This window comes from Syngnathus typhle, linkage group LG11, assembly GCF_033458585.1.
Source record: "Syngnathus typhle isolate RoL2023-S1 ecotype Sweden linkage group LG11, RoL_Styp_1.0, whole genome shotgun sequence".
Lineage (NCBI taxonomy): Eukaryota > Metazoa > Chordata > Actinopteri > Syngnathiformes > Syngnathidae > Syngnathus > Syngnathus typhle.
Window position 1 is genome coordinate 6,098,138 of NC_083748.1, and position 21,601 is coordinate 6,119,738.

At 42.5% G+C, this 21,601-nt stretch overlaps 2 protein-coding genes across 3 annotated transcripts in view; one reads left to right on the forward strand and one right to left on the reverse strand.

Annotated features, from left to right (window-relative positions):
• The window catches only part of celsr2 (cadherin, EGF LAG seven-pass G-type receptor 2), a 36,061-nt gene extending 30,667 nt beyond the window's left edge, over positions 1–5,394 (forward strand). The window contains exons 21-34 of one of the 2 annotated variants that reach the window (XM_061291417.1): positions 65–232; positions 310–433; positions 545–745; positions 820–994; positions 1,069–1,181; positions 1,258–1,337; positions 1,410–1,536; positions 1,624–1,734; positions 2,016–2,146; positions 2,217–2,305; positions 2,377–2,541; positions 2,601–2,753; positions 2,842–3,082; positions 3,577–5,394. In XM_061291417.1, coding sequence (XP_061147401.1) covers positions 65–232; positions 310–433; positions 545–745; positions 820–994; positions 1,069–1,181; positions 1,258–1,337; positions 1,410–1,536; positions 1,624–1,734; positions 2,016–2,146; positions 2,217–2,305; positions 2,377–2,541; positions 2,601–2,753; positions 2,842–3,082; positions 3,577–3,601 — 1,903 coding nt within the window. In that variant the 3' untranslated portion in view covers positions 3,602–5,394. The remainder of the gene's footprint in view (positions 1–64; positions 233–309; positions 434–544; positions 746–819; positions 995–1,068; positions 1,182–1,257; positions 1,338–1,409; positions 1,537–1,623; positions 1,735–2,015; positions 2,147–2,216; positions 2,306–2,376; positions 2,542–2,600; positions 2,754–2,841; positions 3,083–3,576) is intronic. The other variant, XM_061291418.1, reaches the window with a different exon arrangement.
• Positions 5,395–7,409: 2,015 nt separating this feature from the next.
• On the reverse strand, positions 7,410–20,352 carry dstyk (dual serine/threonine and tyrosine protein kinase). Its single transcript, XM_061291421.1, has 14 exons — positions 19,546–20,352; positions 17,836–18,245; positions 13,880–14,386; positions 13,563–13,758; positions 12,596–12,831; positions 12,417–12,500; positions 12,161–12,337; positions 10,767–10,896; positions 10,000–10,156; positions 9,582–9,714; positions 8,679–8,792; positions 8,284–8,398; positions 8,078–8,212; positions 7,410–7,983 (listed from the first exon to the last, which is right to left on the reverse strand). Exons 1-14 carry the CDS (start codon positions 19,772–19,774, stop codon positions 7,796–7,798), a joined length of 2,811 nt encoding a protein of 936 aa, XP_061147405.1. The 5' UTR covers positions 19,775–20,352; the 3' UTR covers positions 7,410–7,795.
• Between the last annotated feature and the right edge of the window lie 1,249 nt (positions 20,353–21,601).

The following is a 21,601-nucleotide window of genomic DNA, read 5'->3' on the forward strand; positions in this document are numbered from 1 at the left end:
GACTCGTGTGCATATGCTCCCATATCACAAAAACATGCAATTCCAAACAATTTGTTTCCCCTAGTGTACCAAAGCGTCCCGTAATCAACACCCCCGTGGTGAGCATCACTGTGCTTGACAACGACGAGCTGCTAAAGCACCCGCTGGACAAACCCATCACCGTGCAATTCCGCCTGGTCACCACCGAGGAGCGCTCCAAACCCATCTGCGTCTTCTGGAATCACACCATACTGTTGAGTGCACAAACATACAGAAAGAGAGGATGCTGTTGTTGTTGTTGACTTGCTTGATTGTTGCCTTTTATATCAGAGCTGGAGCAGGCGGCTGGTCATCAAAGGGTTGTGAGGTGGTCTTTCGAAACAACACTCACATAAGCTGTCAGTGTTATCACATGACAAGCTTCGCTGTGCTCATGGACATCTCCAGGAGAGAAGTAAGAATGCAAATTATATTCGGGCAGAAAAGTACTTGCAACATGCCAAAAACCGACCAAGCCTTTTATGAAACTATGGGGGAAAAATTGTCTCCATGTTGTTTTCATCAGAACGGTGAAATCCTGCCTATCAAAATCATATCGTGGAGCAGCGTTGGAGTCACCTTGGGCTTCCTCTTCCTCACCGCGGTCTTCCTCCTGAGTCTGAGAGCCATGCAGTGCAACAAGACCAGCATCATGAACAACGGCGCCACTGCCCTCTTTCTCTCTGAGCTCGTCTTCATCCTGGGGATCAATCAGGCTGACAATCCAGTGAGTCCCCACCCCCCTTTTTTTTGTTCAGTAGAGTCTTCAACTGGTATTTAAAAATCTTCTTCTCCTGCCAGTTTTTGTGCACGGTCATCGCCATCCTGCTGCACTTCTTCTACCTGTGCACATTCTCGTGGCTTTTTCTGGAGGGTCTGCACATGTACCGAATGATCAGCGAAGTCCGAGACATCAACTATGGGCCCATGAGGTTCTACTATCTGATCGGCTGGGGAGTACCTGCCTTCATCACAGGTCCGAAAACTTATATTGTCGGAAAATGCATCTACTGTCCCTTTCTGCCTGACTAAAAGTTGGGGTTATGGCAGGTTTGGCAGTGGGATTGGACCCCGAAGGCTACGGCAACCCAGACTTCTGCTGGCTCTCCATGTACGACACCCTCATCTGGAGCTTTGCTGGACCCATTGCCGTGGCGGTGTCGGTGAGTTCTGTTCGATTCTTCAAATTCACTGCCCGGAACAAGAAGCAGCAAGGCAGTTTGATGTTTGTCTGTGCAGATGAACGTCTTCCTGTCCATCCTGTCGTCCCGAGCTTCTTGCTCACTGAGACGTCAAAGCTTGGACAAGGAGCCTCGTGTGTGAGTTTCACACCAGTTCACTGACTATACACAACAGTATGTTTTTATTTATAAATATTTTGTCTCGTGCAGGTCGGGCCTGAAGACAGCAGGTGGTGTCCTCTTCCTGGTCTCAGTCACTTGCTTCCTGGCTTTGCTCTCTGTCAACAGTGACCTGATCATTTTCCATTACTTGTTTGCTGGCTTCAACTGTCTGCAGGTGTGCCCTTTAAATCAATGTTACTGTTTATTATTAGTATTGGCTAGTGTTTTTCTGTCCTTCAACATTGACTTTGTTCTCATCCAGGGTCCCTTCATCTTCATCTTCCGCATTGTGTTCAATAAAGAGGCGAGGAACGCCATGAAGTACTGCTGCGGACACAAACATCCCGATCACATGATTAAATCCAAATCATCAGTGAGTCCCTCACCACTAAGTGACAGTCACACAACTCGGTATAGGCTCCAGATCTTTATGGATGTTATGGATATCAGAAATCAAATACAGCAAGGATAAATATTTGAATACAGCTCCTAATTAAAACACAATTGAATATAAAAATCATTGTCCATGTAAGAAAAGACGAAGGTCAAGCACGGACCCTTGAGGCACACCAAATGTGACGTAATGATAAAATGAATGAAAAACACTTGAATTAGCCAAGACCTAAATTTAAACTATCATCTCTGCTCTTCCAGGACTACAAATGCCACACCACCTACATGGACGGCAAGTTGTACCATCTTCCCTTCGGGGAGTCCAGCGTGTCTCTGAACGGCACCATGCACAGCGTCAAGAGTCAGCACAGCTATGTGCCTTTCGTCCTCAGGTAAGGAACCAAGAGCGGGCACAAAGAGGTGGCGCTGGATGCCACTTTTACAGGTCTCGTATCTTTTCAGGGACGACGGTCTGAGCACCAGTCAGGCGCACATCGCCCTCAATGACCAAACGTCGCTCTTTCATGAAACCAACGAGCGTGCGGATGACGGTAAACAGAATCTCACCCACCACCACCATGTTCTCTATCATCATCATCCTCCAACTCTCATATATGTGCAGACCGTGACAGCGACTCAGACAGCGACCTGTCCCTGGAGGACGACCAGAGCGGCTCCTACGCCTCCACGCACTCCTCAGACAGCGAAGACGAGGAAGGTCCACTGCCTCCTGAGGAATGCTGGGAAAAATTGGCTTCCAATGGAGTCAAACGGCCTCAAGCACACGGTACAATTTTCTTATTTGCAATATCAATCGTCCCAGGCTAAAAACGTTTTTGTTTGCAGACAGTAGCAGACTGTACTGGCCTGCAACCGTGAGTGAAGACGGGCCAACAGACGGGCTTGAGATGAATCCCGAGTCATCAGATGAGCGCATGCACAACGCGGTGACCGTGCAGCTGCCCTCCTTGCCCAACGTTCACGCCCACCCCCACAAAGGTAAATGGCCAAATAATTGCTTCAAAATGGCTTCTCCTAAAAAGGATTTTGAAAGTATTACATCCACTGATTCACATGTGGCCCACAGGCATCTTAAAGAAAAAGCAACTCTCCCCGATCATAGAGAGAAACGGATTCAACCGCATCCACAACGAACTGTGCGGCGGCGCTCCGGGCTCGTCATCCCCTCACGGTTCTGCGTCGCCTCTCGGCTCGTCCTGCAGCGAGCGACTGGTCGGTGGCGCTAAGGCCGGCAAGCCTGAGCAGTTGAACGGTATCGCCGTGAGCATCAAAGCGGGAACGGTGGACGGTGACTCGTCAGGGTCAGAGTGAGTATCCACCTACGTGATTGTCTTAGTGTTGATATCTGTCTGACTATGACGTGTGTCACCGTCTTTAGTGTTTGTCCTCTGCCTCATGTTTCACCTTTTGACACACGATATTGACGAGGGCCCGTCAATAAAACACTGAATGAAAGTTAATTATTCATCTTATATTTACCAATATACCAAAGCAGATTTATAAATCAATTTAGCTTTGGTGGATGATAATGAGCAGCATCCCAGTAGACACAAATAATAATAATCTCACTTTCTCTGTCTCCCCTGCCTTTCCAAATTATTACATCAAGATTTTTATTCTTTAATTTTATACCCTGAAGCACGGATCCTCATTCCGATCGATGAGGATCTTCTGATTGCTTCTTCATTTAAGCATCCGTCACCCACACCCACCACCTCCGTTTGTGTACGTGTGTCTTTCATTGTTCCTTGTTTTGTTTTGGAGTTACGACTCTCCCTCCACCGTTTTGTTTTTCTCCCAGCAGCCACTGCAACACCGCCATGTGAGCGCATTGTCCGAGGGGTGTGTCTTTGCAGGTCATAGAGCCTCCTTCCTCGACGCTGGGACTTCCCCTTTAAAATATTTCTGAAGGATGGATTGTATGTGTCTGTATGTGTGTGAGCAATGAACCATAATGAGAACTTAAGTGGGCCAACTCCATTTATGTCATTGTGCCGGATTTAAACTTTTATACCTACAATAACATTTGTGGGATTTAGTGGTGCTTTGAGGCAATTGATATTTCCGACATATTTTGACATTCAGTATTAATGGTACTCACTGTCATTTATTCTTTATCCTCTGTGGGGACCTGTGATGAGCTGAGCAGCTCAAACAGCGATACACTATAGCACAATGGCCAGTCGATTGATGCAAAGTGTGACAAAAACAGTTTCTTTTTAATTCGATATTATATCATTTTGTAATTACTATGTTTTTTAAGATTAAAATATGAAGTTATAGAGTGCATTTGCCTCATTAAAAAAACACAATTTTTTGGGGGGGGGCTGGAACAGACTAATTCATTCATTTCAATGGGGAAAGAATTACTTGATATTTACAAGTGTTTTGAGTTGCAAGCGTGTTGAAAGAACAAATTCAATTCATGTCTTAAGGCGCCATTGTATTTAATTTTACTGAAGTTGTGAAAGATTTTTGTCATTCCAAACATTTGTTGAATCAATTGTTCACTTATGGTGACATACAGATGCACCGGCACTCAAGCTAAAGCACTACCTACTGTCTTGTCCTCACTCTGTAAAATGTTATTGCGTGAGGTGAAGACTGCTTTCATGGGTGTCTGAAAGACCTGAATTTTCTCCGTTAATTTCTGCACTTAACTTTCAAATTATTTTCAAAATGGATTTAGCCCACTCTAATTCTTAATTGCTCACGTGTGAGTGTGTGTGCATGCCAAAGCTCAGGCTTGAGCACACTGACAGAACATACTGTATGTATCTCCCTTTAAATCATTTTGTTTACATACTTGAATTTTTAAATATGCACTTTTTGTTTCATTTGTTGCCCTGGTTGTCTTTTTTCCCCATTTTCTATTATTTTCTCGGTGCACATCTGTGGAACAATAAAGATGTATTGCCTCTGTGTGCGTAGGATTACGAACATTCAGGGAACACTTAGTTAAAACGACATGATAAGATTGGACTGCGCTCAGTGGATGTGTGTGTGTGTGTGTGTGTGTGTGTGTGTGTGTGTGCGTGTGTGTGTGTGTGTGTGTGCGTGTGTGTGTGTGTGTGTGTGTGTGTGTGTCCAAGCAGCACTAACAATCAAGTGAAGGTCATTATTCCTGTGTGAGTGAATTTCCCTCCACGATGGTTCAAACAAGGGCGGCACATTGCATGTGTATGTACACTTATTAAAAAAAAAAAAAAGAAGACTTTTGATACTATTTTTGTCATTTTGGAAATCGACATTTTTATATGGACTTGAAGCTCTATTTGTTTTTGTTTTTAAGCCGAAGGGAGGAGACATGATGTCCATCCATGAATTAACAGCTTTTTTTTTTTTCTAGAGTAGCTGTGGAACATGTGTGTTTTGTAAAATAATTGAAATCCATGAAAACTGGCGGTGTAATCTGTTTTACTGTACATTGTGTAAATGAAAGTAAATATGTAAACTAGGGAAAAAAAACAGCAAAAGCATTTCACTAGCTGACCAGGAGATGGCGACAGCGTGGCATCTGAAGACCATGGATTGTTTGTTCTGCTATAGCCTAGGTGACTGATTCACAATTTGGTTTTGTCTGATAATAGATATTAAATAAAGAAAACCAACTGGCTAATTGATTTGTTTTAATTGAGAGAAAAAAAAACATCAGCAAAAGCATTTCACTAACTGACCAGGAGATGGCGACAGCGCGGCATCTGAAGACCATGGATCGTTCTGCTATGCCGGTTTAAAAAAAAAAAAAAAAACGTAATTAGCTAGGGGTCAAAGGTCAAAGTTTACGGTTCAAAGTTCACCCAGGGGTCAAAGGTCGGTTCAAAGTTCACGGGGTCATGTGCACATTTTCGATTTTTAACTAGAGTTGAAAGTTCAGGTTTCAAAGGTCACCCAGGGGTCACCACGGGGTCACCACGGGGTCACCGCGGGGCCACGGGGTCACCACGGGGTCACCGCGGGTTCAAAGTTCAGGGTTCACTTTTTTTTTTTTTTTTTTTTTTTTTTTTTTTTTTTAGGTTAACCTTTATTTAAACCAGTGCTTCTCAATTATTTTCTGTTACGCCCCCCCCTAGCAAGAAGAAAACTATTCGCGCCCCCCCCCCCTCCCCACCGTGACTATCCTAACTTGTCTTGTAAGTCGTAAAATGTTGCACTGTCGCAAACGTGACAGAAGTAACAATGAGAGCGCCACTGCCCCCTGCTGTAGTAAACGCGCAATTACACTTTATTCTAGTACTGCCAAAAAAAAAAAGCCTGTTCCCCAGGGTCACACGCGCCCCCCCAGGAATAGCACCGCGCCCCCCTTGGGGGGCGCGCCCCACTATTTGAGAAGCACTGCGTTATGCCGACATTGATGTTTTAATTTTGTATTTGCTGGATTGTAGTTGATGTTATTATACCGAATGTGTTTGTGTTTGAATAAAAGGAGAAAAAAAAATGTTATGCCGACATTTGTTATTTTGGGGGACACCAACTCATATAACAATGTAAAACATACATATTGTCATATAAAGCAGTTAACCAAATGTCTTTTATGTTTTAATTGGCGAATATAAAAACAAGGAATAAAACACCAGACAAGTTTTAACATAAATGTTTATTAAAATAATAATAAAAAATAATAATAATAGTGAATTTCAAACCAGCAATCTAATGTGAACTTGCAGTAGATATATTGGATAACAATATTTAGGCGTATATATACATACACGTTATTTAAATACTACTATAAGTGTTATAAAATAAAGATGACCCAAAGAGAAGCATAATCTCCCTGTTTTTGCATAACGGCACATCCCTTCATGCAATAAAGTTAGCCGTTAGCTTGGAGAAAACGTGCATAAAAGAAGTGGTGTGTGTGTGTGTCAGTGAGTGGTTCTTTCTTTCCTTGGCAAATCCTAAATCTACATTCTGGCAAATGCAATTCACGACTCGTTCGTGAACAGGAAGTTACGTCATTTTCTTCTTCGTTTTGTTTTACGGCGAGGTGGCACCAGCTTCAATGCGCATTACCGACGCCTAGTGGTTGACGTTATATGAACTGAAAAAAGAACTAATCACTTTAGAAAGTTATTCGTTCACTCTCGTTCACTGAAAAGATTCGTTCACTCACGAGCCAACACTATCGCATGACAGCTGATGCTGAGCTCCCATCAGGCAATTGTTACGCTCCCCACGCAAACTATGGAAAAAAAAACAGCCACATTTTGTTTTTGTTGCAGTTGAAATGAATTGTTGAGCAATTTGGGAGTTTTGCATGTTTAAGGCTTAACAAAACCCTTTAAACTTTAAATAGAACAAGTTATCAAACCAAGTTTTATTTTTTCCTCTGCAGAAGGATTTAACCTTTGATCTTGAGGTCAGCTTCTCACGAGCTTTGCTCACCTCCGACCCCTGACCGACGTATATCCACATGTGCTGCATCTTAGTTTTTCTTTTGCTACATAACCACTTAGATCAACAAATTAGAAATAGTCAGTGGGAGCTTAACAGAAAAGGAATGGGGGAGAAAAGAACAACACTTGCAGTACATTCATTTGTTCCAGTGGAAAACACGAACAAAGAAAATATCTGTTGAATGTTGGCTGTCACATGACAAAGAGCATGTAAAAGTATTTCAATCGCAATAACATCTGACTTGTAACAGACCCTTTTATTTAAAAAAAGGTGTTTGTGTAGATGCAGACATTAAATATGAGCTAAAATGTATCTTACATTTTTTTTGTGCACAATACTTGCAACGAACGACATTTAAAAGTTGCATCTAGTACCATTTTCTGTGAATGAGTGGTAGCATGACAAAGTGGAGGACCTCTATACAAATAAACAGTAAAACACATCTTTGCAAACATCTGTATCCCCTTATAAATTACATAAATCCCACATGTGAGCAAGAAGTACATCGTCATGAGTCACAAATTGTGGCCATCGAGCATCCGTTCATAAATACAACAACAACAACAAACACGGATGATGACTGCGATCCCAGGGGCGTGTGCGTTAGTTTGTCGGGAGTGCTTTCAGTTCGAGTCCTCCAGGCTGCTGCTTTTTTGCTCCGAGCCGTAGCTGCATAGACGGACCATGATGCTTTGAAGGCCGGGCTCCACGATGCCGAGGAGAGGCCGCTGGGAAGGGTCGCCGTTCCAGCACGCCTCCATCAGCTGCCAGCACTCCTCATCGAACGAGGACAAGCGTTCGGGTCGGGCACCTGGACACCGTACGGGTTCAAAAGTGACCAAACCAGCCGCTTTCCTAAATAACCTTTTAATCATCATCTATCCATCTATTGACCACGTGATCACCTTTTTTCACGTTATTCCACAGTTGATCCTTGCTGGAGCATTTTTCGAAGGCGTCCGGGAGTTTAACAGAACCGGTGCATAGGTACCAGAAGAGGATCCCGAAGGCGTAGACATCGACAGAGTTGTCATATTTCCCTGTGAAGAGCGGTCATAGTGATGAGGAGTCATTAACAGGGGCTTGCATGTTCTTTGTATGTTCACCATACCTGTAAACAGCTCTGGTGCCATGTGGATGGGCGTTCCGACAATGCTGCCGGACATCATGGCTTCTGGTTTACAGAAGCCCAGGTCGGTGATCTTAGCTCGGTTTTGCTTGTCTAGCTTCAATATGGCAGGAAGGAAGGAAGGTAGGACAGTAAACACAATGAATACACTCGCAGAAGCTGCAGTGGCCCGCAGCTCACAGCCAGACACTCGCACGCAGATGTCACACCACCAGGTCCTCCAGGCACATCTCCAATACATTTGTTGTCGTGTTTAAATTACACAATACAAAACAATTGGACCAGTGTGCAGTTGAATAAAAGCAGAAAATAGATTCTGACATCTGTTTCTAAAAATAGCAAATCAAATGTTACAAGTTGATCTTGTTTGCACCTACCAGAACATTTTTTAGCTTTATGTCTCTGTGCAAAAGGCCCTGACTATGCAGGAAGCGGATCCCCTCCACAACGTCCAGCGCTATCTGCAACCTCTCCCTCAGTGACAAACCAGCCTGACATAAACACACACACAAAATAAAAAACAGGCACACATTAAAATAATGTTACTTTGCTCAAATGAATGAGTGACTATAAAAAACTAATACATTTCCAAGAGAACAAATCAGAATCATAAAAGCATAAAATCATTTCTTCTGGCATGTTGCAACTGTCACACAAGTCCATCAAAACCAAAGTTTAATATAAAAAAAACCTTCATCAATTCAACAAAAAGAAATTAAACTGGTACTGGTTTGTGGGACATTTAGTATGGCACATGTGATATGCTTGTAGAAAAAACAGAAGAAAAAGAAAAGCCTGCAAGCAAAAATCATGAAAAAACAATCGTCATTGAATTCTATGAAGAGAAAGAAAGAAGGCCAAATTGTAAGCGTGAGGAAGAGCCTTAAAATTTCAAGGAAAAGAAGCTCTGCATTTCAGGGGATCCTACTTAGGATACATGTGATTGTCACACACCGAGCCCACTTTGTGTGCTGTTTTGACAACCTCGCAAATAAGGCAAATTAGCCTTCAAAACACCTCCAAAAAAGTAAAATATCCAATTTTCTACAATTTTCTGAAATGACACCGCCTGGAAACAATTAGTAGTACACTTGGAGTTTCATTGTCTCCCATTACCGCAAGATGAGACTGACTCATTCAATGGAAATAAACAAGAACTATTACATTTCTATTGCTGTTATTCAAAATGTTGCTTTGTAGGAAACCAGTTTACGGCCCACGATTGCTGCACGGAAAACGTTTGTCATGGCTCCGATGCAGCAGCAGTGCGTCATTGTCACCTTGAGGCCGGTGTAGAGGTCTCTGTGCAGCCGCTCCATGATGAGCAGCACGGCAATGCTGGAGCCTTCCCCGTACGTGTGGTCGATAACGGAACCGTGCAGGTCGACGAGCCGCTCGTGCTTGGGCAGCGACCTGAGCACATCGTGTTATTCGGTGTCACTGATCTGTGCTCAGTCCGGCTCGCGCTGGCCTCGCATTTCTCTGCTTTGTGATACTTCAAGCAAACACGTGCTAGGAAGACACTTGGTACAATACACTTGTGTTCTCAGAAAAGCATCAACAGCCCAAAATGGGGATTCTTAGAAAGAATTGTAGCCCAGGGGCATTTATCACATGATGTGAAGAGGTGCTTTTAAATCGCTTAATTCCAAAGAAAATCTGGACTTGTGGATATTCAGCGAGATGTTACTCATGCACCTTGTGTAGTGAAACTCCAAAGCCAGATCGTTCCAGTGTTTATCATCTGGTGGCACCACAGACTTTAAGGCACATGGATAGCGGCCTCCCCAACTGTCGCACAAGTACACAACTCCGTACTGGCCACGGCCCAGCTCACGGCCAATCTTTGGTTTGCCTGTTGAAAGACGATTGTGATCAGTTACACGTAAAAAACACACAAATATGAAAGTGGATGTCAAGTCAAAAGATTTCTTTCAAATAACATGCTCTAAGTGGAACCATAAGTCCAAACACAGCATTCAAATTAATATTGCGTTTGTGGAATATGACTTAAGCAGCAAAATCCACCCATTTTTATCCATCTGATCGGGCGGCCATTTCGCCACTTGTTGATTGAAAATGACATCACCGTGTCTAATGGCTAAAGTAACAACCAATCACAGCTGACCTATTTTCTGGGTTTGGTCATGTGACATTCACAAGATGGGTTAGGGTTAGTTTAAAAGCTTTAGGCAGGCGAAGTTACTAGCAAACATGTTTCTGTCAATCAATATCACACGTGAGTGTTCCTTTCTAATTTATTTAATTTCAGTATTGTCAAACTGCCATTTGAGAATTGTAGTTGACTTCATTTCATTACGCATGAAGTGATGACTTTTTTTGTCACAAACACTCCATTTAAAAAAAAAATAATAATAAATAAAAATCAAACAAAGCCTTTTCCCAAAAACGTGTCTCAAAACTAAAACTCACTGAATTTTAAAAAAACAAAATCCAAAGCTCACCATGTAGCAGCACGTCTCGGAGGGAGCGGCTTTCCAGCGAGAGGCGTGCCAGCCGTGGGGCGTGGTCTTTCCTCACACGCAGCCACAAGTCCTCGGTGCGCTCCAATCGCCCCGTGTGGCCTTCTTCCAGCTGCAATCCCACAGGCACAAAATGCCTCATGGTTAGCGTTCACAAGTCTGTCTTTGTCATTGCGACTTTCATTCATCAACCCCTCCAGTTCGTTCTGGGAACAAAAGATTAACCACGTTTGGTGGCCCGGCTGGTCGGCTCCTTTTATCAAACAAATTCATTGTAACTCCATCACCCCGGCCCCGCCATTTTTCACTGGCAAGCAGCATTGACCTCGCTGACGTCGTTGTCATTTGTCAAATTAATTTATGCGACTTCCCTCGCCAACACAAACTTACGGGGCTTATTTTTCTGCCACTGTGAATCAATGTTTATCCAAGCATCCCTTTTCATAAATTCCCTCCTGCAGGTTTGTGCACTCATTCGTCTTTCGGCGAGACCCTCAGGGTTGGCATGAGAGCGGCCTTAAAGCCAAGTTCACACCGCCACTGGATCTCAGCCATGTTTGCGCAACTCCAATGACAAATCTTTCATCATTCAAGGCAATATAATCATTCTTGAATTTTTTTCTCTTTGAAATGACCAAAAAAAAAGTTCCTTTTGAATCGCATCAGAGGTAAAGCAGACCCCGTTACGGAGCGACGCTAAAGTTTTCCTTCCTCTCTGTCAAGCTCACAAATTGTAGTTGCTGATTAAAGTAACTTAAGTGTGATTTCCTACACCTCCATGATAGCATGCGGGATATGACTGACATACCTCACGTTGATTTTCTGTTCTTACTAACAATGACATGATGACAATATCACTTCTTGAAAACTTGGCTTCAGTTCCCTCGACATCTCCTAGGGGGTAAAATATGCCAAAATGTCTATTTGTCAAATGTGTGTTGAAGCATCGTGACATTGTTAAAGAGCAACACGATGCCTCATGTGACGATAGCTTTTGTCAGGCCATTCAAGATGCGCTTTTGAATCAATTCAATCATTGCAGAGGACTTCATGAGCCACAAGAGATGCGAAACAAATGACGACTTACACGGATGCTGGATTTTCATAATTGATTGCTGGGTGACTCAATGGTATAACGAGCTATAATGAACACGTGATTTTTTTTTGAACGCTTATGACAGTCAAATGGCAAAATCTGTTGTGCTTTCATGTCCTCATCTTTGGTGAAGGCAAAGACAAGATTGTCACAACCATTTTTAGATTCATTGAAATACTTCACAATGTTAGTAAGAAGCATTTTGTTTGATCCTTTGTTTTCCCCATAAATAAATATGCCAAGTGATCTGTCGTATTTGAGGTAAAGGAAGAAAGTAAACCTGGCGCAGGGACACCGCAAAGGCCTCATGGGAGCTGTTGAGACGGGTTCTGAACTGGGAGCAGATGCTTCGGGCCAGTTTGGCGGCGCTGAGACTTTCGATGGCATCCTGGGCCACTCTGCGCTTCCACTCGTGCGAGATGGCAGGCGGGTTCACAAACGTTATCCTGTGGATGATCTGGGAGGGGGGGGCAAATAATCACTCAGAAGGCACCCATGTCAAGGAAAAAAAGAAAATACTGGATTCTTTAATTTACCTGTTTGATTTGCTCCCAGACGAGTCGGGTGACGGAGGATCCTGAATGAAACGTGACCTCAACGTGATAGGCGGCGTTTAATAACTACAACAGATGCACAGAAAAAGGAGAATTCACAATATAAATTCATTTCAATCATCCATGATTCTTTTTGGATTGTTCTTCTCTGATGTGCACACCTGTTTGAGGTGATTGGAGGTGATGTGTGCGGACGATTCGATGTGGGACTTCTCCAGACTGCTGAGACATCGCTCCAGTGTCCCGACGAAACTTTCTCTCAAATAGTCCACAGAACTGATGAGTTTGTTGGCCACGGCTTGATTCAGACGCAACACAATCAGCTCCTGGATCTGGTGGATGCAAGATTTGATCTCCTTTGAGGTCACCGGCTCGCCGTTGGTTGTCACGATTATGTCTGCGGTCAAAGGGGGGAAATATAAAAAAAGAGCACACTAAATATAATATAGATATTTTTATATAAAATGAACATGATAAAAAAATAGAAGGCAACCAGCACAAGTGATTATGTTTGACCATTAAGAGGTTAGGTATGCTAAAAAACAGCAAGCTCATGTTTTTTTCTCTTCTGATCTTACATCCACCTTCCTCTCTCGGAAATATTATGGCAACTCGTAATGGCATTTTCCTCCAGGATACCTGAGAGGATTAGTCTGCCATGTCACAAACACCCTATTATAGGGCAAAGTTTTTCCATTGTCCGACAGCAAAAACACTCACTGGTAAAACAAATAATATTTTTTCATAAATTTAGAATGAAAAATGGTAACATATAGTAGATCCCCCAAATCTCGTCAACGGTTTTGATTGGCTCATTTTGGTCACAAGAGATCTTACAGTCTGTGACAGTGGATTGGGAGTGAAAAAAAAAGTTCATGTGACAGCACACATAGGGTACTTTATCTTTATTTAACGGCAAGCGACCTTGGATCCACATGAGACCTTGGCTCAGTCTGGACCCGTACCGCAGTCCGCCAAGATGGCCACGCTAGACATTTTTTTTTAATCACAGAAAAGAAAGATGTGCAATAGGCAAACAAACTGTGATATTGCAAGTCATTTTTATGAGACTGCTAACATGAGGACAAGATGTGCTTTTCATAACTTACCTGGTGCAAACTAACTCACCCGCAAATTCTAGATTGGCAGCATCTTCAAGCAATTGCTCTTTCATGCTGCCGAGTGTCTCCACAATCATTTCCTTCATCTCCTCTTGTTTGCGGTTCGCAATCGCCATGAGGGAGGTGAACAGTTCCCCCTCTTTCTCACGGGTGTATTCCAGCCTACGGGGGGTTATTTGCAGGTCTCTCTGCATGTCGAAGGCCTGCAGGGGGCGAGAAGGAGCGGGAAGGAGACACGCTACTTTGTGTGTGGTTCTTGCAAATTTTAAAGACAAGCTCTTGAACCACCGCCACTAATAAATCATAAGGCGCAACTTATCTGACCTGATTGATGAAAAGATCCAAGGAGCGACAGTGGAGCCCGTTGAGCAGGCTGGCAGCCTCCACCTGTTGGTTTTGAAGCACCTGGCGAGTGAAAGGCACCAGCAGCCTGTGGAGTCTTTCAAAAGCTTCCCCGAGCATGCTTTGCGGCTTGGCGCCCGGGGTGGGCATTTGCGTGGGCGCTCCGCAGGAGCAATTTCCCGTCGGGCCACTAAGAAAGTCAAGGGAGAGAAGCTGTTTATGGAGGGCGCTCTTCTCCCGTTCCTTCTCCTTGTCCGGGCGGCGACTGGGCTCCGGCGAGGCTGCGGGCATCGTGTCGGGCAGGCGGATGAAACAGATGGGATAGGAGAGCATCTCTTTGACTTTCCAAAGTTCGGCCACTTGATCTGTGCTTAAGGAGTCCTCCTTGATGGCGTACAGTATGATTGGAAGCACATTCCGAGTGCAGTCTTCTAAGGCCTCCTCCATGGGCTGGACGCTTGCACATGGCACCACCATGACCTTTGCTTCCTGATGATGAAACACAAACATTTCGGGATCATTTGCAAATACAAGTGACAAATGACAGCCAGGAAAGCACAGACATTCTCAAAGCTGTTAGCTCGCAAGCTAATTGGTGGCTAGCACCGCTCGTTGGACCAAGGAAAATGATGTGATGATATTGCAAACACCTTTAAGTGTATTGTTTGTTTTTACAGAAGAAATTCATTTGCGGCAGTCGATTAAACATGTGCATAAAAATATTAATAAAATAAAACACAAGATGATATGTGTAGTCTATTATTTTTTTATGGGGTTTGTTTTAGCTGCAATTCTAAGATATCAAATAAAAACAGAATGAAATAAATGGTATGTGCATCATGTGTGTGATGACACACCCACATTACATTCTTCCACGATCTGTTTTAGCTTACTGTCATTTTATGACTCACCGTTTGACATTAAGAAGGCATTTGAGTGACAAGCCTCCAACAAAGCCCATGTCAGTAAACACGCAGCTAAAGAACAAGATTATCTTCTTTGGCAAGGGAGTGGAGTGCAAAATGAGGACATCCAATGCATATTTAGCTTTTCAGGGTTTTTAATTCTATATTTACGTCTCCATGAGACAAAATGTTCACGATAAAAACGTTCACAATAAATGGAACTTCATAGAATGTGACTGTTTTCACTGTGAATTCATGTTGTATCGATGACTAATATGTTCTGTTGATTTGTCTGACCCTTGAATAACTAAATAACAAAAACGAGCTTGGGAGGGAGGTCGTGATGGTAAAGGGGCAGACATTGCAACACAAAGGAGACAGTCAGTCCCATCACCAAGAAACACAAACTGAGCCGCCTTTCTGAAACAAAGATAGCCTGCAAGCATTCAGATCAATACAGTGTTTTGACTCTGTCGATTTCAAGAAAGACCCTGCGAGAAAGTCAGTGTGACTGGCTTTTATTAAGGCTTGGGGGAAACAAATCCAGCTAAGTTGACCTAGTAAAGCAGTAGAGCCCAAAAAAATGAATTTGAAAATATTTTCTTTGGAGTGAATATTGTGTTAATATGCATGAACATTAGTAAACTGTTATTAGCAGAGGCGTACTTATCACCTATATTTGGATGAATCTATAGCAGGGGTGCCCAATACGTCGATCGCCAAGCCACTATTGGTCGATCGCGAGATATTAAATTGTCAGAACTCTGTTTTTTTCTCTTAAACTTAAGAAAGGGTATAAAAATGAGTGGGGCAGCTGGCCATAGTAAGAAGTATCACTTTCATAAGGAATGGGAGTAGGACTTTTTTTTCACAATGACATATATACGTACATATATATATATATATATATATATATATATATATATATATATATATATATATATATATATATATATATATATATATATATATATATATATATATATATATATATATATATATATACATATATATATATACATATATACATATATACATATATACATATATATATATATAATACATATATATATACATATATATATATTTTTTTCTTTTTTTAGAGGGTAGATCTTTGTGACTTGGTCATTTCATTTGGTCAGCTCGCGAGCTGAAAAAGTTTGGGCACCCCTGATCTATAGGATAGTCGATTCAAAATAGATTTGTTAGTAACAGCCATATATTTTCTCTTGCAATATGACCCAATAAGATAATCGAGCGCTTTAAGAAACAAGACGACTCGATTTTAACAGCATGAAAGTCGGAGGCATCTGTTAACAAGTCTTAGGCCTTGTGTGAATTCAGGGAGCGCTGACAGGTTATGTGCCTTTAAAAGAAATATGGTGACAGATTTGCACCCTTTGTCCTTTGGGTCCCGAAATAGAAACGTGCTGGGATGAGGACGACTAACTAATTAGCAAGTGTCTGCGCGTGTGGCAGCAGTGTGTGAATGCCACAGTCAGCAGAGAGATTCTGTACCTTTTGCAACACTGACCCAAACACTAATCTCTCTTTCATTGAGCAGAAACCTCAGGCTGCTTTAGTCCCTAAGAAGGAACATGTGCTCATGAACTGGCGCGTGAAAATCGTCCACACCTTCCATCAGCGGCGGCTGACAACATTCATCAACTTCAAATACGCAAAATCAGAATGTTATTCTGAATCTCTGATAAAAGATATCAAAGCGAAGATTAGCCGTGACCCAAATAAGGGATCTTGTATTTGAAGCAACATGTGATTATGAATAATGATAAAAACTATTTCTGAGTTTCAGCTTATTTTTCGTCGTTAAGTCCCTCAGGCAAAGAATGACGATTATATCCGGCAATTTGCACCATGACAATTTTCATGCTGCTCTGTTATAAAACATTTTTTCCAGATGGCACGGATTCAGTTGTATCTATGGTAACTTTTTCCATAGCAAAGGGGGGGTTGGGATTTTCTTTTTCCCCCTAGTCATGTGAATCGCACCAGACCAGCAGCATTACGTAAGGGGGTTAGGCGGCTGGGCTGCCCTGAGGCAGGTACCAGGCCTGGCGTCTCGGAGTTTGACATGAGGGAATTTTTTGGGAGCGAGTGGATGACAAAAAATTTCCGCGTCGCACGTGACTGAGCAACGACTGTCCTAAAATCGATTTACTCCCTTTCCCAGCTCATTTGGATTTTCAGCTTTTAGGAGAGGTGTGCACCACTTTGTCCTATTTTTGTTTTTGTCAAATAAATGCATTGTGGGTCAAATAAAGTTTTGAGATGATGTAATAATAATCATAATTAATAATTCATTAAATGTGTATAGCGCTTTTCAAAAACCCAAAGACGCTTGATGTATTTTTCCATATCAGAAAACAGGGGTGTGTAGACTTTTTATAGCGTTCGTGTATATCCCATCGTCAGCTATTTGAGAGGATTATCAGTCTAGTGAGAAAAGACTCACCTTCCGGGCACACCCCTCCCCCTTTCTTGTCCGTTGCCTCAAAGAGTGAGTGCATATGCGATTTTCTGCAGTTGTTGGCAAAGTTAGACTGCACAGTCCACGGTGCATTATTGATATTTATTTTCATGTTTACTCTGACACGTGTACTCAGAGTGAATCTTTTTTTTGTTTGTTTTGTTTTATTACACTCAGGTAAACAAACGTACGACAGACAGCTGCCAACAGGGGTTAGGATTTTTGGATGCCGACAGTCAGTCCCGGAAAAGATTTATTCGGAGAAAAAAAAAAAAAGGTTTTCAGGCTAAAGCTAATTGAAACGCACACAAAGCTTTTTGTGTGACATCAAATGCACTTTAAGAGAAAAAGTCCAACTCTTCAAAGAGCCACTGAATTGAACCCATTGCTTGCAAAGTGAAAAATTCCAAACATTCTTGATATATTGACTTTTTCAAGATAACGCTTATCAAATCTAATGAGATTTTTTTTAAGCCAGTTCATTTGATTTGCAACAGTAAAGGGAATGTTATTAAGCGCTGCAGATTGTGTTCTTGACAACCCACCTGAAGTAGAGGGTGATGCAGGGTGATTTCCAGCTCGGCGAGCCTATGCGCCGGGTCTTCGCATTCCTCGTGGATCTCCAAGTCTTCACGGGGCACCGTATCCCAACGGCCGCGGTTGGCCGCCAACTGGTGCACCAGCTCGTACTGGCCGGGCAGCGCCAAACTGAGTCGCGTCTGTCTCCCATGGGTGAAACACAACTTGCGCCTCTTGCACGGGGTGCCCTGGACGCCTCCGCAAGGCTCGCCGGCCTCGGGGCCCAGCGGCAGCAATCTCTCTCCTAGCAGGCAATTGAGCAGCTGGTAGCGGGCGGTGCAGTTCTGGCCCAGCACCAGGATGTATGGGGCAGCGCCCACCGTGTTGCGCAGGAACTCTTCTTCGTGGCTGGGGAAAGCGATGCAGCTCAATTGCCCTGTGGAGATAAAAAAAAAAAAAAACAAGGCTGATTTAACCATAATTAATAATCAGATACTGCCACGTGGAATTACAGTGGAATTTTGCAGGATCCCTATGTGAACGATGCCATAAAAGTCAACGTTGTCCAGTTTCCACCATGCTGACTTAAGCGTCAGCGTGACTCAGCACTTTCAGTTAAATAAGCGCAAAACTACAAATTTGTCTGCTCGGCTGCATTACTTGGCCGTTTCTTGGAATTTGTATGCCTTGATGAAGCTAAAAGAGCACATAAAATGTTAAGGGCGGCCCACGCATTGCCATGTCAAGCTTCATAAACGTGACTGAAGCAAGCAGACTAAATAGTAGAAACAATCGCTTGACATCATGTGGTGCAAATTTATGTCGAGATATGTAAGGCTGGATGAATCTCCCGTTTTGTAAAGTGAGGACACGTGCTTGGCTGCTTCCATGAAAGGGAGCATTCTCCCATGCTCTCTGTTGTGCATGACTCATCTAATGTTCAGGACTGTTCAGTACAAGCTGAAGAAAGTGTTGTCGGTCTTTTGGGTGAGTATGATATCAGCAAGTTTGAAAATGAATATCTTTTGAAGTCATTATCTCGTAATCACAATACGTCACATCATGTCTGTAGGAAATTACTAAATTGGTCACAATGGAGCTCACATGGGCAATCTAATTGACGAAAAAATTAAATAAATCGACTTTTTGGCACAGGAAGGCAAGATCTGGATTGGCGGCCAACAAATCACAGGCCACATTCAGACAGCAATTCACCCTCACACCTATATGGACAAGTCAGCCTTTGATCAAATTTACATGCATGTTTTTGGAATCAATCTGAAAACAGAAGGCAAAAATAATGAAATGAAGAGATAATTAACATAACAAAATCAATTGAAACGACAATAGAACAGACCATAAATGAAAATATCAAAGAAAAACATTTTAAAAAATCTAATTTCAATAATTAAATAACAATACTCATTAGGTGTCATGTCACGCTTAATTTAAATGTGTCAGAAAATACTATGAGGCTGTACAATCAACTCAGGTACTCATATCTCAACGCATCACTGCATGAATCTCAACAGATGCATACAGGTTAACTGTACCTTCTGCCCTGCCACCTGCTGGAAGAGCAGGTCTACCTGTCACTATACGTCACTAACATAGATAGATGCACAGAGGTAATGATCCATTTTCAACAAATCAGAACATTTTCCACAATAACTGGCGAAGACAAACTCAATAGGTGCTTGAAACGTTTGCAAGGATGCTGAAGGATGTTGACCCACCTGCCTCCAGAGACGCTGACTCTGAGCTCATGGCTGATGCACACGCGTTGCTGTAGTTCTGTCTGATTTCCCGGAAGAAAGCATTGGTCTCCTTGAGGTTCTTCTTGAGCAGAGCGGAGTGCTTGTTGTAGCTGTTGAATATCCGTGTGAGCTCCCGAGTTAGCGGAGTGTTTTTTTGCTGCACGTTCCCCTCCATGGCCAACTTGTGTGCTCCTAGCTTATGCGACATCGCATCGACAATAAGAGCTAATTTACAGACTTCAGACCTCCTTAGGTTTGCATTATGTGTTGGTGCTTGGAGGCCAGTAAGATGTGCTTTTAAAAAGCAGGGAATTCGAGAAATGTGCTAAATAATGTGCACCCACATGGTAATCCCCCGGTTAGCGTTGTTGTTAGCCGGTTGGCATCGCCTGTCCGCCCTCGTCTGGTAAGCGCGCCCTGGAACAACTTGACGGCAATACAGCTCGAGGATAACCACCTCTCTGACCTCCCGGTCTCCGTACCAACACCCCGTCTAGAGATGAAAAAAACAAGAAAAAGGAAACGTGGGAGTCTTCCGAGTGACGCCTCGGGGAAAAATATCCTCCTAAAGTCTCGCCGATCACGACGAAGCAATGTACATCTTGCCGACAACGCCGCAAGAGTCAAAGTATATTTCTCGTCTCTCCGGGACGATGAGGAAGCAGAGGGTGGTGTAATGTGGTGCAGGACGAGGGAGCTGATCCTGCGGCTGCCCACAAGCCATCGAATCACAGCAAAACAAAAAAATCTGTCAAACTGAAGTTATGGAAAGTAGAGGGCGGAGTCCGGGTAGAGACAAGCACCCTGGGAAATGTAGGTTAATTCCGTTTTTTGTTTTTTGTTTTTTTTCCTCCTCATTTCTTCATTTAGCAAGAAATGTAAATAAGAACGTTTCTATGACCTAATTTAATCGTTGTAATTTACAGCAGAATTTTGAATGACTGAAACATTTAGTTCGTCCCAAATGCTGTGACTATCTGGAACTCAAACCAATCACGCACACAATCATGCCAGTGAAAAACGTTATCCTCCTTTGCACATCTTGCTCAGCTTTACATTAAACACGCACTAAAACCGTACGAACAGTTGCGCCATTGCGTCAAGTGTAGTGTTTAGCTCCCTCTACTGGCTAACCAGCCCAATTACAAAAACAACACATTCAACGTTCTGAAAGATCAAAAGAGCCAAAGTTACATATCAGATGACACCGTAATTCATGTATTTCCTTACCATGGGAAATTAATACATAAATGGGAAATTCTAGTTGTAATAAATACAATGTACGGGTTACGGTTTTAACTGTTTAGTTATATTATGAATTAAACATGGACGTGGGGTTCAACTTCATTTTTTAATTTCAATTGGAATATACGTGTTTGCTTTTAATAGTCTGATAAAAGCGACATGTGTTATTCCATTTTGGTTGATAACATGTATATATTTCATTCAGGCCGAAAACGTATGCACTTCTACTATAGTCCACTAGATGGCTGTGTAGCACAAATAATTCAGGCTGTGTTGAAATTCAGTAATAGGTTAAGATGGACTGAACAGGCCCATATTTTACAATAAAAAAGTTTGTGAATAAATCTACATCATTATTTCATTATGCACTATTGTGCCTTTTTGCCACCTTTTTGAGATGTGCCGTGAGCTTTTTCTAATGTAAAATATGTGCCTTAGCTGTTTAGGTATAAAGACAACCTACTAAAATTAACAGAATAAAGTGGCTTGAACGGCTTAATGCAACCAACAATCAAATGATACGCTTAAAGAAGTTGGTTTTGTGTTATTGAATTGAACATGTTCATGAGCCTGTGACTTAAACAGTTTGTCTACTATTGTACATTTTCTGTGCACAGTTCAGTTGTGTTTAACTTGATACAACACGATACAATAACGTAGAAACCATCAGGATTGTGTTTGGATTAATTCGTTGGAATGAAAGTTGAGCTTTGTGCCGCAAGAGTATCCGTGCGCTTAAATTTCACTCTACGCACTCCGGTGGTTTACAATAGTAATAGTAATCAAAATA